Here is a 12,858-nt window from a genome sequence, read left to right on the forward strand (position 1 = left end):
TGAAGGAATTGTTTAGTAATGTCTTCCATTTCCCTTATGCAATAGGTCTAACTCCATGTCAAGCACGTCAAAAGCTGTCAACTGGCCTTCTTGGTGAGTTTGTTCCAAAGTGCAAAAGCGATGGAAGCTTTGAACCAGTTCAGTTCCATGAAGGCTACTACTGGTGCGTTGATACAGATGGAAAGGAAGTGAATGGCACAAGGAAGCACTTACAGAAACCTACATGTGCAGCACAACTGAAGAGCGGTAATTTTTAAACCTTAATTCTTGAACAATTTCATTTTGGTTCCAAGTGGAGTACAATTTGAAGGAGGTACAGTGTACATGTACAGTGACCTTACGGTTTGTACACTAGACTCTTTTATCAAGTACATGTAGTATGTAGTCTTTTCTATATAGACCTTGCGGAGTTCATTGATCCATACTTGTACGACACATGTAGTGTTGATGTTCTCCCAGTAACGCCCTCATACCAAGTGCCCTCATGGGAATTTTTAAGTCATTAGAGCTTGACCTTAACTTTGTTTGAATTTCTTTGTAGATCTCACATTGTGTCAGTTGCAGAGGCTACAAAGTGGTATGTTAAAAATAATGTTACCTTGAACTCACTGCCCTCTCAAACTCAAATCATTCTCTCTTGGATGTTAAATTAAATTTTCACTTACTGTCAACTATCTTGAACTTCTGACATCTTGAACTATTTTTCATTTCCCTTAAAGAGTTTGAGATTGCAGGGGGGGGGGGGGGGGGGGTTCAACTGCAGTTATGCAGTTATCTTGACAGTTGTTTTAATTTGAACATCAATTTTGGGTCCTGCCAGTTGCAGTCTTTTGTGGAGTTTAACCACTTCTCACCAGCTAGTTGTGTTTTTTTTTTCTTTTTTCTTTTCAAAACCCCAGGTAACAGTTATTATTTTAATATAGGGAAGCTGATGCTGTTAAACTTGTAATAACTTTAATAAATAGATAAATAATTGTAAACACTTTACACACACAAGCAGAACATATTGTTACTGACCAGTATTTGTTCTTGATGTGTAGATCACTCCCTGTAGTAAGAATGACATATTTGGGACATGAGAATTTGAAATCCTTGCGGCACAGAATTAAACAAAAGATGCAAAAATGACAAATAAATTCAAATAAAATGAAAAATAAAGAATAGAGTATATTATATTAATTATCTGACGTCAATTTGTATCTTACAATAACAAACTGTCAAATTGTCTGCTCTCGCTCATTGATGCATCATATAAATTATAAATTCATGTGTCTGTCAGTGTCTGTCCGCTTATTGACAATGAAAATTAGCCAATGAGTGTACGCGAATTGCTGCAGTTATTGTAAAATACAATAATACTCTGCCAATGCTGAGGTTCTTGAACTTTTTCAATACCAAGGTGAGAAACTGCTTGGTCGTTATGTGCCACAATGCAAGAAGAACGGCAGCTTTGAGGAAGTTCAGTGCCATTATTCCACTGGTTATTGTTGGTGTGTTAATACACGGGGCTGGGAGATCAAAGGAACAAAAGTCAGGGGAAGACCAAGCTGCACTAAAGGTACAGTCATGTGATAAATGGTACAGTCATATGATAAATGGTACAGTCATGTGATAAACTGAATTTTAAAGGAACTAGTTACATAGGGTGTGTCTTGAAAATATTGTCCAATTATTTCAAGTTTGTTGTTTCTAATCCATTTTAATCTTCCTCAGTCTTAGCCATCCTTGTTGAATCATATTACTGCTTTCTTTGTAAAGAAGTTTTCAGCTTTAGATCATGAGAAACTAAGGGCACTCAATCTTGGTTCAGCCTTTCCTCACAAATTATATTGTGTAGTTCCAGAAAATATCTATACCCCCAAAACAGAGGTAATTTCACGTAAGCCCCCACCCCTCCCTGGAATTTTTTGACCACTAAAATAACCCCCCACCCCTCCAGAATTTCCTCTTCTATTTTGTACACCCCCATACCCTCTGGAAAAAATAGACATCATAATTCTGGATTATGATTGGCTGAAAGAAAATAAGAAATTTTTGAAGCCAATGTTATTACGTAAAATGAGGAAAATTTTGTGTGGAAACTTTGAAAAAAGTTTTCTCGAATGAGAAAAATGGCTTCAAGAAAGGTCTTCCGGCACTTCCTCCACACAATTTTTTTCATTTTCATATTATTAATAAGTAATCATATGGTTTTTCTTGTTCAATTTGGAATTAATTTGCACTTGTGAGTTTTTCAGAAAGCTGAAAATTTTAATTGCACTCGCCAAAGCAGCTTGTGCAATTTCAGCTTTTGAAAATCTCACTCATGCAAAGTAATTCCAAATTGAACTTGAAACCATATGATTACCTATACTAATGTGATTCAAATACAAGTATTCAAGCCACCATTTTTTCATGTGAAAGATGTACTTAGTGGGTAAGAAAGGATTTTTGAACAACTAGATCCACACTTGAATCCGTATTGAATGGAATGACCTCTGGAAACTCACACTCATCCTCTTCGCTCCTTTGTGAGAGTGGAGCATAAGGCCACAAACACCTCTGGAAACTAACCTCTGGAAACTAAATCGATCGTCCAACCCCCCCTTCCCTTCGGAATTTCCTAAATCTTTGACCCCCTCTCCTCTCCGGAATTTCCAATTCCCTCCATGGTGGGGATATGGATATTTTCTGGAATCACACATTTTCATTTTATTATATAAAAAAGTAATGTATACTTTTTAAAACATTGACCCAAACATTTCTGCAGCTTTAAAAATGACAGGCATCCTGTACAATTTTCACAGTCTAGGAAACAAGTTGGCTCACTCCTGCATACTTTGCTAACCAAGTCTGTAGGGTTTACTAGTGTTACTGTGCAGTACATAGACTTGCTGTGTATAGTGCACCAAAGATGGCACAAAACCTTAAAGGCCCCATTTATTTTAATTTAAGGCTAGGTGATGTTTCCCCTAGGGTACATGTACCACTGTATTACAACCTCAGCAGATCGGGGTCTTGCACAATTAAATTTCAAGTTTCCTCAAGTTGCAGCTAGCATTCTTTGACTGAAAAACTATGCGATTGTTAGGTAGCAGTTAAAATTGTTTTTTGCCATTTCAGTGTGTGACCCTGTATTGTGCAGAATGTACTGTGAGTTTGGTTGGGCTAAGGGTCCAGATGGCTGTGATATGTGCAAGTGTAAGGAGGCGCCATCCAAACCTGGCTTCTGCCCAGCTGTTGAATCAGATCAACTTGGTACATGTGAAGAAGAATGCGGTAATGATGATGATTGTGAAGGAAACCAGAAGTGCTGCTCCAATGGCTGCGGTCATGTCTGTACTGCCCCAGAATACAAAGGTGTGTTAATGTTAGGTCTGAGAATTGCGCGATGCATCAAGACGATTAACATTCTTCTTGCTGATGGTCATAGTTTGTTTATTCTCTCATTGAACCCTGCAGGAATGCAGCTAAATAAATACTACAGGCTAATGCTTATAAACCCTGTTTGAAGCAACTTACAAGTCTCAATTCTCGATTTGCTCTCCAAGTTCCAAGTTTTGAAGCACACTATGTGTGGCTTAGTTTAGCAGTCTGTTGAGAACAGTTCACGTTTGTTGTGCATTCGTTTTCTCCCTCGTTGAACTCTGGGGTGATATCATTTAACATGAAAGAAAACTGGAAACAAGATCCTATAAAAATCCAAACTGAAACTGGCAAATTGCTCTAACAAATTTAAATTGATTTGAGAGGAAAATGTAGGATATAAACTTTACATGAACGACCACCACATGTCATCCTTGTTAATTGAAAGTTGCAAGCTGTTTACAAAGAATAGCCAATCAATAGTTTCTCACAAGAAAACGGTTTCATGGTTTTTGTTTTGTCCTTCAGCCAAGCCAGGTCACTGTCCAGCAGTTGACATCCATCATGTTGGTATTTGCACAAGTGAATGCAGCTCAGATCGTGACTGTCAGGGAAATACGAAATGTTGTAGTAACGGCTGTGGTCGTATCTGCAGTGCTCCTGTGCGACAAGGTGAATACAGGACTTATTTTTTTATTTTTTATTTTTTACTTTACTGCACTTGATGCGTCATGAGCAGTATTTTCTTCTTCTTCTTCGGCATTCTATACTTATTTAGCTATGCAGCTGCTTTGTACTTACACATACTTGGGAGACCCTGGTCTCGCGGCTTATCCTAAAACAAAGCTCAGCTTCTTAATCATTAATTATCGTGGAATTCTCAGGAGAGCTTGTGAATGACTAAATATCGTAGAATTCCGAAAGTAGCAGCTCCCGTTACTTTCAGATTTAGCGGGCATAAGGGGCTGTTACTTACGGGTAGCCGTTACTTTCGGATGGTTGTAAAACGTTTGCGCAGTAACAGTTGTTTCAAAAAATTCGGACCGGCGTAACACAAGAAATTAAAAGTTCCGCTTCTGTATGTTCTCACAACCCACATGAACAAAGCAGACTGATAAACAAAAAAAGGCCCTTAATGTTAGTACTGTAGGCCGAAACTATAATGGGCGCATTACTTCGCAATCCAACTGATTACCCTATGGTATGTCATTTGACTCTTCTGCTAGACAAATACAACTTATAAATCATAGTTTCAAGAAGTTCGAAGTTCGAAATAAAATCACAAATAACTATTAGAGTTATTCAGTCCTGCAGTCAGGGTGTTCCATCCACATTGCAATTGAGAACAGAGAATTTCTCTTTTACTGACTTCTTCAAAGGGCCGCTACTTTCGGGGAGCTGTTATTTTCGGGGGGAGGGGGTTACTTTCGGAATTCTACAGTACTGATGGGTACATATAATTGTACAAGCCAGAAGTTGGGATGGTTGGTCACATATTCCAACTTGCCAGCTTCTGAATTCACAAGAATGATAGGTACTCTTATTTCTGAAGTTCATGTTCCACTTGTGCATTTCTTCTTTAGCTTGCCCCCGTGGTGCCCCATTCATGCTGTGTCTGGCCAATCCCTGTGAAGGATCAAGCTGCCCGGCCAACCCTAAAGCCAAGTGCCGTGCGAACAGCTGTGGGCAATGCACACCTCAGTTCTTTGATGACAATGACAACTTAGTTGATTGTGCAGCGAGTAAGTATGTCCACTTCTAAGCCATGGTAAAAAGCAAGCCAGAAAAGAGACTATCATTGCCATTGTCCAGGTCTTCTGGCACAATCCTGTAGAAAACAATAGTGTATGCTGATGTACTATGTGTAGGTCCAGACACTGCAGAAACAACAGGTCTTTATTTAGAATGTACAATTCAGTCTTTTCACCAAGGCATAAATTTCCACAACATTCCAACAAAGTGAAGCTCAATATAGATGATATTGACTGAATCGCGTCACCCTGGGGACAGAAAAATATTTGGCTTTAGGTCATTCTGCAGGGAACTTACTACACTTGTACACCAGATGACTTCATGCCAAACTTTTCTTTTCCAGCCGAACTGCTTAGACTATAAGCCAATGAGGTCGTATCTTTTTTACACATCTTAATCTTCTGTTGCGTCAGTTTCATCTAGACTATTAGAGCTCTGTGGTTAGTTAAGTTTATTTTAGTGTTTTATGAAATACAATATCAAACACGAGACAGTGTGCTACCTGTGTTCTTAACAAGTGTTCTTGACACGTTTTCACATTTTGTGGCAGGTGCAACCAACTGTCAGAAAGAGTATTTAGAGGCAACCAGTAGCCCTGCACTAGTTGGGCGGTTCATTCCAAAATGTCGCGCTGATGGTTCATATGACTCCATGCAGTGCCATGGTTCTACTGGCTTCTGCTGGTGTGTAACTAAAGATGGAAAAGAAATCCCTAACACCAAAATCCGAGGAATACCAAAGTGTGAGTTTTAATTTCTTTAAATCAGATTACTTATCATGTAAATTGATAAGAGTGATAACAACTGATTGTAACATCGTATACTAAGTCTCACTATGCCCATTAGCCTGTGAACAGGCTTTGTGGTCAAGAATGGGGCAAAGAGAAAGCGGGACAAAAGAGGATACCCACACCATTTCACCATTTCCCCCTTCCGCCCCCCCCCCCCCCCCCCCCTCCCCCTTGGCCACTTCACTCTCAGCCAGTTCCTTCTTGGCTCTTCCAGCCACAGTCGGACCCTTCCAGGTGGAGTCTGTTCACAGGCTATATACCCTTTGCCTCGTAAAGCGTGATCTCAAATTAAAGGGAGTTTCCTGATCCATTTTTATCTGTCGAAGTCTGTAGATTGACAGCCGAAAGCTCATGTTCTGTTTTGAAATATTTTTGGCCAGCGAACGTTTTTATCTTAATTTTGATTACAGGTATGTCTCATCCTGGCTGCACTTCAATCTTTAACATGTAAAACAATTTAAAAATGATAGTTGGTGTTAGTGGGTTTTGTAGTTTCTATTTTTCTAGATAATTACTTCCATATTTTCTTTCATTGTAAAATTGCATGTTATTAGGCCCGCGGATATCAAGTGCTAATCTAGGCGGGCCATTTATCGCTTATGCATATGACTAGATTAATTAAATAACAATTAGTAATTAGTAATAATTATTATAAGACAAAGAAAGTACAAATCAAACTATTTCGAAGTCATTTTGAACGTCTATAATTGAGTTTTAACTACAACATGGACAAGAAGCTTGGGAGGAGAATTAGAATGTAAACTCTATGCCATGTTCTGTTTTGTTATGATAATATTAATATCCTTTTTAGTTTGGATATTGGATCTAAATAGGCAATGAATTTTACGATTTTATTTCTTAGTTTTCTCCTTGCTTTTAGTTTTAATTGACAAGATACACGTGGACAGTGTTTCGCCACATTTCCAAACGCCGAAGTTCGTCAAAATTACTCTTCTCTGAGTCATGTTGTCAACTTTCTTCTTCGTATTCAGAATTGTAGTAAAACATAGTCTTTCGTGTTTGATTTTACTTCAAAATCACTCTGCTCTTTTTGTGAGTGCAAACACGTGCTACTTTGTCCTTCATAAGTTAACTATGACAAAATTGTATTTTCTGACAGGCGTGACTAAATGTCAGAGAGAGTATTTAGAGGCAACGAGTGGCTCTGCACTAGTTGGGCGGTTCATTCCAAAATGCCGGGCTGATGGTTCGTATGCCGCCATGCAATGCCATGGTTCTACTGGCTTCTGCTGGTGTGTAACTAAAGATGGAAAAGAAATCCCTAACACCAAAATCAGGGGACAACCAAAGTGTGAGTTTTAATTTCTTTAAATACCCATTAGCTCATAAAGTCTAATCTCATAGGAAGTTTCTTCGTCAAAAGTTCTTTATCACTTTCCTAATTTCCATTTTATATTGACAAATGCCACCAAATACATGTGTACAACTGAATAAATTGAATGGAGAGATTTTATAGCACAAATAGAACAAGTAAAGAAATGTTTGTTTGTGTAAGAAGGTTTTTTAAGTTCCATTTTCCCAGATTTATTACCCCTAGGACAAAGAAAGTACAAATCAAAATTGTGTCAAATCAATTTGACTTAAAATTGAATTTTGATTGCAACATACCTAAGACGCACGGAAGACCTTAGAAAGAAAAGGAAATGTAGTTTGATGTAATTAACAAAACAACTGTTTGATAATGCTTATTTAGTATTTGTTGTTTGTTTTAGGCGAGGCGAGTGCAATGGCATTTAGTATCGGCCCTACATGTGATGACGGCACACCGTGGAAACTATGCACCGATGCTTGTAAGAAAGCGTCTTGTACCAAAAACCCTGAAGCTAAATGTGTGGCACCTGTGGGAGGATGTGGAACCGATGCCTGTAAACCAAAGTTCTATGACAACATGGGGAGGGAAGTGCAGTGTAAGTTGAGTTGGCATCAGAAATGAGAATGAAGTGTTGAATGTTGTGAGACACTGGTACAGTTATGTTCTCATTATACTCTTGTTTACTAAGTGTTCCGTGCGGTGGTTTCATATTTGAATCAATTAATTAATCAATACTTTATTAACGTGCCAGTCTTAGCTATCCGAGGGGAAATACCCCGCTACTAACTGGGGGGGACTTAATGACATAATAAATTATTAAAAGCCTACTAACTATATAGTAACTATTGGGAGTCCATGTTAAATCTATTAAAAACTATTAAAAACTTATTACAACACTGAACTCTGTATTGTGAATTCCTTCTTGTTTAGGCGGGCCTAAAGCACAGAGTAACTATCAATTGAATGTCTACAGTAGACAGGGAATGACTAAAACCTTAAACAATAATATCATGCTTCTAAATCGAAATCTGCATAATCTGTTAGCCTACAGACCATTACTTTGGGAGCTTTGCCAAACAATTTTCTTCTGCCTCTAACTAAAGTGTTGTTGGCTTGGGGTCTTTGAGGGATTTACTGTCGATCCGGGGTGCTTGATAACCGTGAAATACAGTGTAAGGTTCTCTTAATTTACTCAGTAGACAACTGACACGAATTTAACGTAGCATGAACTAAACCAAAGATTGACGATTCTTATAGTTGGGCAAACATAGACTATGGGTGTACTTGTGTTTCTTACATTGTATGTTGATCTGTAGGTCTCACAGAATGTCAACAGAAAGCCTATCAAGCCACACATCCCCAGCGTATTGGAGCTTTCATTCCTGAGTGTAACGCTGATGGCAGCTATGCGCGTGTGCAGTGCTGGGGTTCCACTGGATACTGCTGGTGTGTGTCAGAGGATGGAACGGAATGGCCTGGGACTAGAGTAAGAGGAAAACCCAATTGTGATGTCAACCAAGGTTTGTTGTTGTGCTGGATGTTGAATACAGTGCAAAGCGAGGCAGTTCCCTGTTACCTTCTCTATTTCAGTTTTAGTGCTAAATTTAAAAGATGACTGTCATTGCAGAAAATACCTTGGTACATACCCCTTTCACTCCACAGACGCTAAATGAATGGGTTGAAGTGAACACAGGCTTCACAACACTGTACTAAAATGCGATAAATATACCCTCCCTCTCCACTGTCGTCAGATGTTATCCCCTGTTTATGCTCACATAGGTTTGTGAAGACTCAACATCCCCAAAACAATATTCACAGAGGTAGGAACGGTGTGATGACATCTAATGTCGTCAAAGTCAATTCTCCGAGATTGACGAGCAGCTTTCACAGGGAATATCCCTTGTTGAGCCATGGCAAGTTTAGTTATATTTGTCATACTTTGAAAAATGTGATACAATCTTCTTTCCTTTCTTTTCTTTCCAGGTCCACAACTTTTGTAAGTACAATTCCTTTACCTCCCTTTTATAGCGTTAGTAATTTAAGGCAATGTGTTTTCATGTCATTAACAGGTGTGAATCTGCTCTGATCTCCATCTTTTTTTTATCTTCACGCAGGAGTATCCATGTTGGGCTCACATTCAATTACAGCTTCAGTTTAGTGAAGAATGTTACGAGCAAATTTAAAGAGTGAGTGTGCCAGCTGCTCGCAAAGTGTGTATAACCTTAAAAGCCGCACAAAGAATCGTACGCACAGTCTTGTATTGCAAGCACTTGACTGTTGCTGTTTTGCAACATTTCTAGGGCTGGTTAAAAACCACCTTACCTTTCTTTTTGTTTCATTTCTAGATCTCTCAAGTCACAGATAATTAACATGTTTAAACTGAAGAACGAACAGCTACAAGCCCTCGAGGTAACTGCGTTTCGACTTGTTGGTGGATCAGGGCTACGTCTGCTGCTTGTCTTTTTTTTTTTTTTCAAAACGAGTCCCCGTGCAAAACGCTTCATTTGAAAATTAGTGTGATTTGCATGAAGTTGAACCTGTAGGGGAAACACATTTTCATATCAATGGTTTTGCACGAAGACTCGTTTTGCCACGGAGGCAAAAGGCAACTCTGAAATGGCCTACATGTATTTGTAGTGGCACATCCACGAGGAGGCTCCTCGTCCACTGTTTCCAAATCAAATTAATTTAGAAGTGTTAGTTTATTCTCGAACTGCTATTTTTTAGAGAGTTATTTTTATGAGACGTTCCAGGAGAAGTTTTTTCAACTTTTTTTCTTTCTGATGTCTTAACTTAGGTGCAGGAGGGCAGCATCTTGGTTGGATTCAGCGTTGAGCCATACAGCGGAGGAAGAGATCTGAGTGAATTTGCTGATGATATCACTGAAAAGGTTGGGCTATGTGGGGGAGTGATGAGAAAAAAATTGCCATCTTCATAACATTATCAGACATAGATTCTCCGTAATCGATTGAGAAAAACTGAAGTAGCAACAGTTTTTAAAGGTTGACTTGACGATCTGTGACCGACTCCAATCGTAATGAACACTTTCCCTAAGGGTAAACAGAATTCAGTGGGAGTAAAGTTGGAGAATGCCCTCACTTACCACAGCAATTGGTAAAATGCCTCGGTGTTAGAAATTTATCAACTCTTAATTCTCAACTCTGTACCATTGCTTCTTTCCAGGCTCGCAAACACGACCTGGTAATCCAGTTCAGCGGTATTGCCATGGTCGCCGAACCCAACGTCATGTTGGCCTCACCCATGTATGTCGAGGAAAAAACTGTCTCTAAACAACAAGATGACAGTGCGGGGAAAGGCGTTTCCGTCATTGGTGTGGCGTTCATTGCTGTCTTCTGCACTTTGGCTGTAGTTGCTGTAGCACTTGTAACATTTAAGGTGAGTCTGTTTTATTCATTTGGTGTTCAAACCTTCTGTGCACGTTATAACAGCAGATGGAGGCTGAAAATACAGTTTCGTATTTGAACATACTTATGATGATAGGCGTGAGAGGGAAGTTGAGCAAGCGATTTGGGAGGTGATATCTCCAGGCTGCGAAGATTTTTTTAAAAAAACAATTCATTACTGCGGGAAACGGGCTTCTGATACGAAACCAAGTTAGTCATTGAGTAAACAGTAACATCTAAGGAAAAACTTCGAGTTCCTTTCAAGACTTATGTGCCAGGAGGTCTTCATTGCGGATCGACATAGTTAGCTTCTTTCTGGTGAAGATAACAGCAAATGTTTGCTGGTGCACTGAGTGTCAATTTTTTCCTTAAAAAAGCTTTCTGATAAAATATAAGGAAATGGTTCGTTCCCTGCAACAGTTGTCAACAGTTGTTGTCTAACTTTGTAATACACGTACAAGTTTATCTCTTTTCCGCAGTTGATTCAGAAAAAACGAAAGAACTCCGGTCTTGAGGAGAGGGTACGTTTTTCACAGTATTTTTGCCTTGGACTTGTTACTTAAGCTCTTTACTCAGTAAATGCTTGTAAATCGTCCTGATGCGACATTTTGCAGTAAGGGGAAAGGTGTTTGGAAGGTGAATTTTCAGAAAATTAAAATTACTTAAAATTGCCGCCCAACACAGATCTCGAGGTGCACACTGTGAGAGGATGGGGTGAGGCGACGTTAGTAAAAGTCTTCGCTGGGGTTCTTTTACTTACATACTTTGTTGGTCGAGAGCAAAGCTTGCATGGTGGGCCAGCATATGCTTGGGTTGCTTAAAAACTTTCTTGGTTGCGTTATTTTTGGGCGGGATCATATATAATAAGGTCACGATGCTTCTTTCATACTTGCTAAAAGGAAACTTGCATCATCCGTGCGTTCTCTAGTGCCAGTGTAATTGATATATTAGGTAAGATATCGGTTGAATGCGGTCTAGTTGCAGGACTTAATGTTGGAAAAGTGCTGTTAATGCTGTGTATGTCTTCTGCATTCTAACTTTGCATGGCTTGTATTTTGCTAGACACTGATGGCCTCCACTAACTACAGAGCAGTTTTCGCTTGACTGTCCAAAGTGATCTCTCTTTGTTTTGATTTTTGCAATTACTGAGCCACACTATTGGCTCAAAAGGCTCGTCAAATCAATTCTGACCAATAAGAACGAACATCTGGTTTTCTCAGCCAATCAGGTAAAACAAAAACCAACCATGAATTGGGTTCTCCGCTTTCCCGCGTTTTTCACCTGTTGCAAGACGTGGTTTTCTGCGAGCTCTGTTTGGCTCACTCTGGCATTTGCACGAGTTGTGCTCATCTAGAACTTGACGCAATTACACTTTGGTTCTGGTTTGAGGATAAATAGTCGGAGAAAACCGCTCGTGATTGTTTGCAGTTTGGACACTAATTTCTTCAGCTTGGGTGGGAATTATGTCGGAAAGTGTGCGGTGGGGGAGGGGACTCTGTTTCGCACTAAACAGTTACTATTTACTCGTCATACAAATGCAAATGTTTTGTATTGTGTCACTAACTTGCGACGTCCTTTTCCTAGCGGTACCTTTTGAATTGAGGTGCTCCTTACTCGCTCGCTCATCCCTCCCTCTAGGCCAGCATCATTTACACTGAAGGAGGCGCAGAGTTAAACACCACACTCTCAGACGCCTGAATTTGGACTCAACTCATAACCGGATGTGTCTTAACTACTGATTGCTCTTCTACAATGGACGACTCTACCTTCTCCGTGGAGTTTGCTAGCAACCTAACGGAGTAGCTAGGTCACGCTGGGATCATGAACATAGTGTTGTGAACGTGATTGCGTGACATTAAAGATCAGCAATGCTATCAAGGCTGCGTGATTTACCTTCCCACGTGTTGGAGAATTTACCAATAGGATGTAATCACCAGAAACCATGAACTGTAATTAAATATTTTCATTTGCATTCTCTACGGTTGGAAATAATTATAAAGAAGTACCAGATATATTTTTTTAAGAAATTGAAATAAATGACGAACATTTTTATTGGGTTGCGTTTGGTGCTCTAGTTTAATCCTGTTATCTCGCTATTTGCCTTTTTCTGCCCGTTAGGAATCGTTTCTTCACTCAAAGCCAACTCCACTACTTTCGTGAAAGAAGTTGCTCCTCCTTATAACCAATGTCGGGTGTTTTATCTCTAAGTAATGTCTAGAGATTTTTGCAAATGT

The 12,858-nt window shown here is 39.4% G+C and overlaps 1 protein-coding gene across 4 annotated transcripts in view; it reads left to right on the plus strand.

The window, feature by feature from the left end:
• The window catches only part of LOC110063156 (thyroglobulin-like), a 31,971-nt gene extending 19,295 nt beyond the window's left edge, over nt 1-12,676 (plus strand). For 3 of the 4 annotated variants that reach the window (XM_020770110.2, XM_089291142.1, XM_089291144.1), the window contains 17 exons: nt 46-246; nt 542-577; nt 1,400-1,558; nt 3,103-3,339; nt 3,874-4,017; nt 4,929-5,087; nt 5,648-5,839; nt 7,008-7,199; nt 7,621-7,815; nt 8,537-8,740; nt 9,204-9,216; nt 9,335-9,406; nt 9,566-9,629; nt 10,018-10,110; nt 10,404-10,616; nt 11,104-11,145; nt 12,263-12,676. In XM_020770110.2, coding sequence (XP_020625769.2) covers nt 46-246; nt 542-577; nt 1,400-1,558; nt 3,103-3,339; nt 3,874-4,017; nt 4,929-5,087; nt 5,648-5,839; nt 7,008-7,199; nt 7,621-7,815; nt 8,537-8,740; nt 9,204-9,216; nt 9,335-9,406; nt 9,566-9,629; nt 10,018-10,110; nt 10,404-10,616; nt 11,104-11,145; nt 12,263-12,322 — 2,276 coding nt within the window. In that variant the 3' untranslated portion in view covers nt 12,323-12,676. Of the gene's footprint in view, nt 1-45; nt 247-541; nt 578-1,399; nt 1,559-3,102; nt 3,340-3,873; nt 4,018-4,928; nt 5,088-5,647; nt 5,840-7,007; nt 7,200-7,620; nt 7,816-8,536; nt 8,741-9,203; nt 9,217-9,334; nt 9,407-9,565; nt 9,630-10,017; nt 10,111-10,403; nt 10,617-11,103; nt 11,146-12,208 lie in introns of all 4 variants that reach the window. The other variant, XM_089291143.1, reaches the window with a different exon arrangement.
• Nucleotides 12,677-12,858: the final 182 nt, after the last annotated feature.

This window comes from Orbicella faveolata, unplaced genomic scaffold, assembly GCF_042242905.1.
Source record: "Orbicella faveolata isolate gen_17 unplaced genomic scaffold, um_ofav_v1 contig_24, whole genome shotgun sequence".
Taxonomy (NCBI): domain Eukaryota; kingdom Metazoa; phylum Cnidaria; class Anthozoa; order Scleractinia; family Merulinidae; genus Orbicella; species Orbicella faveolata.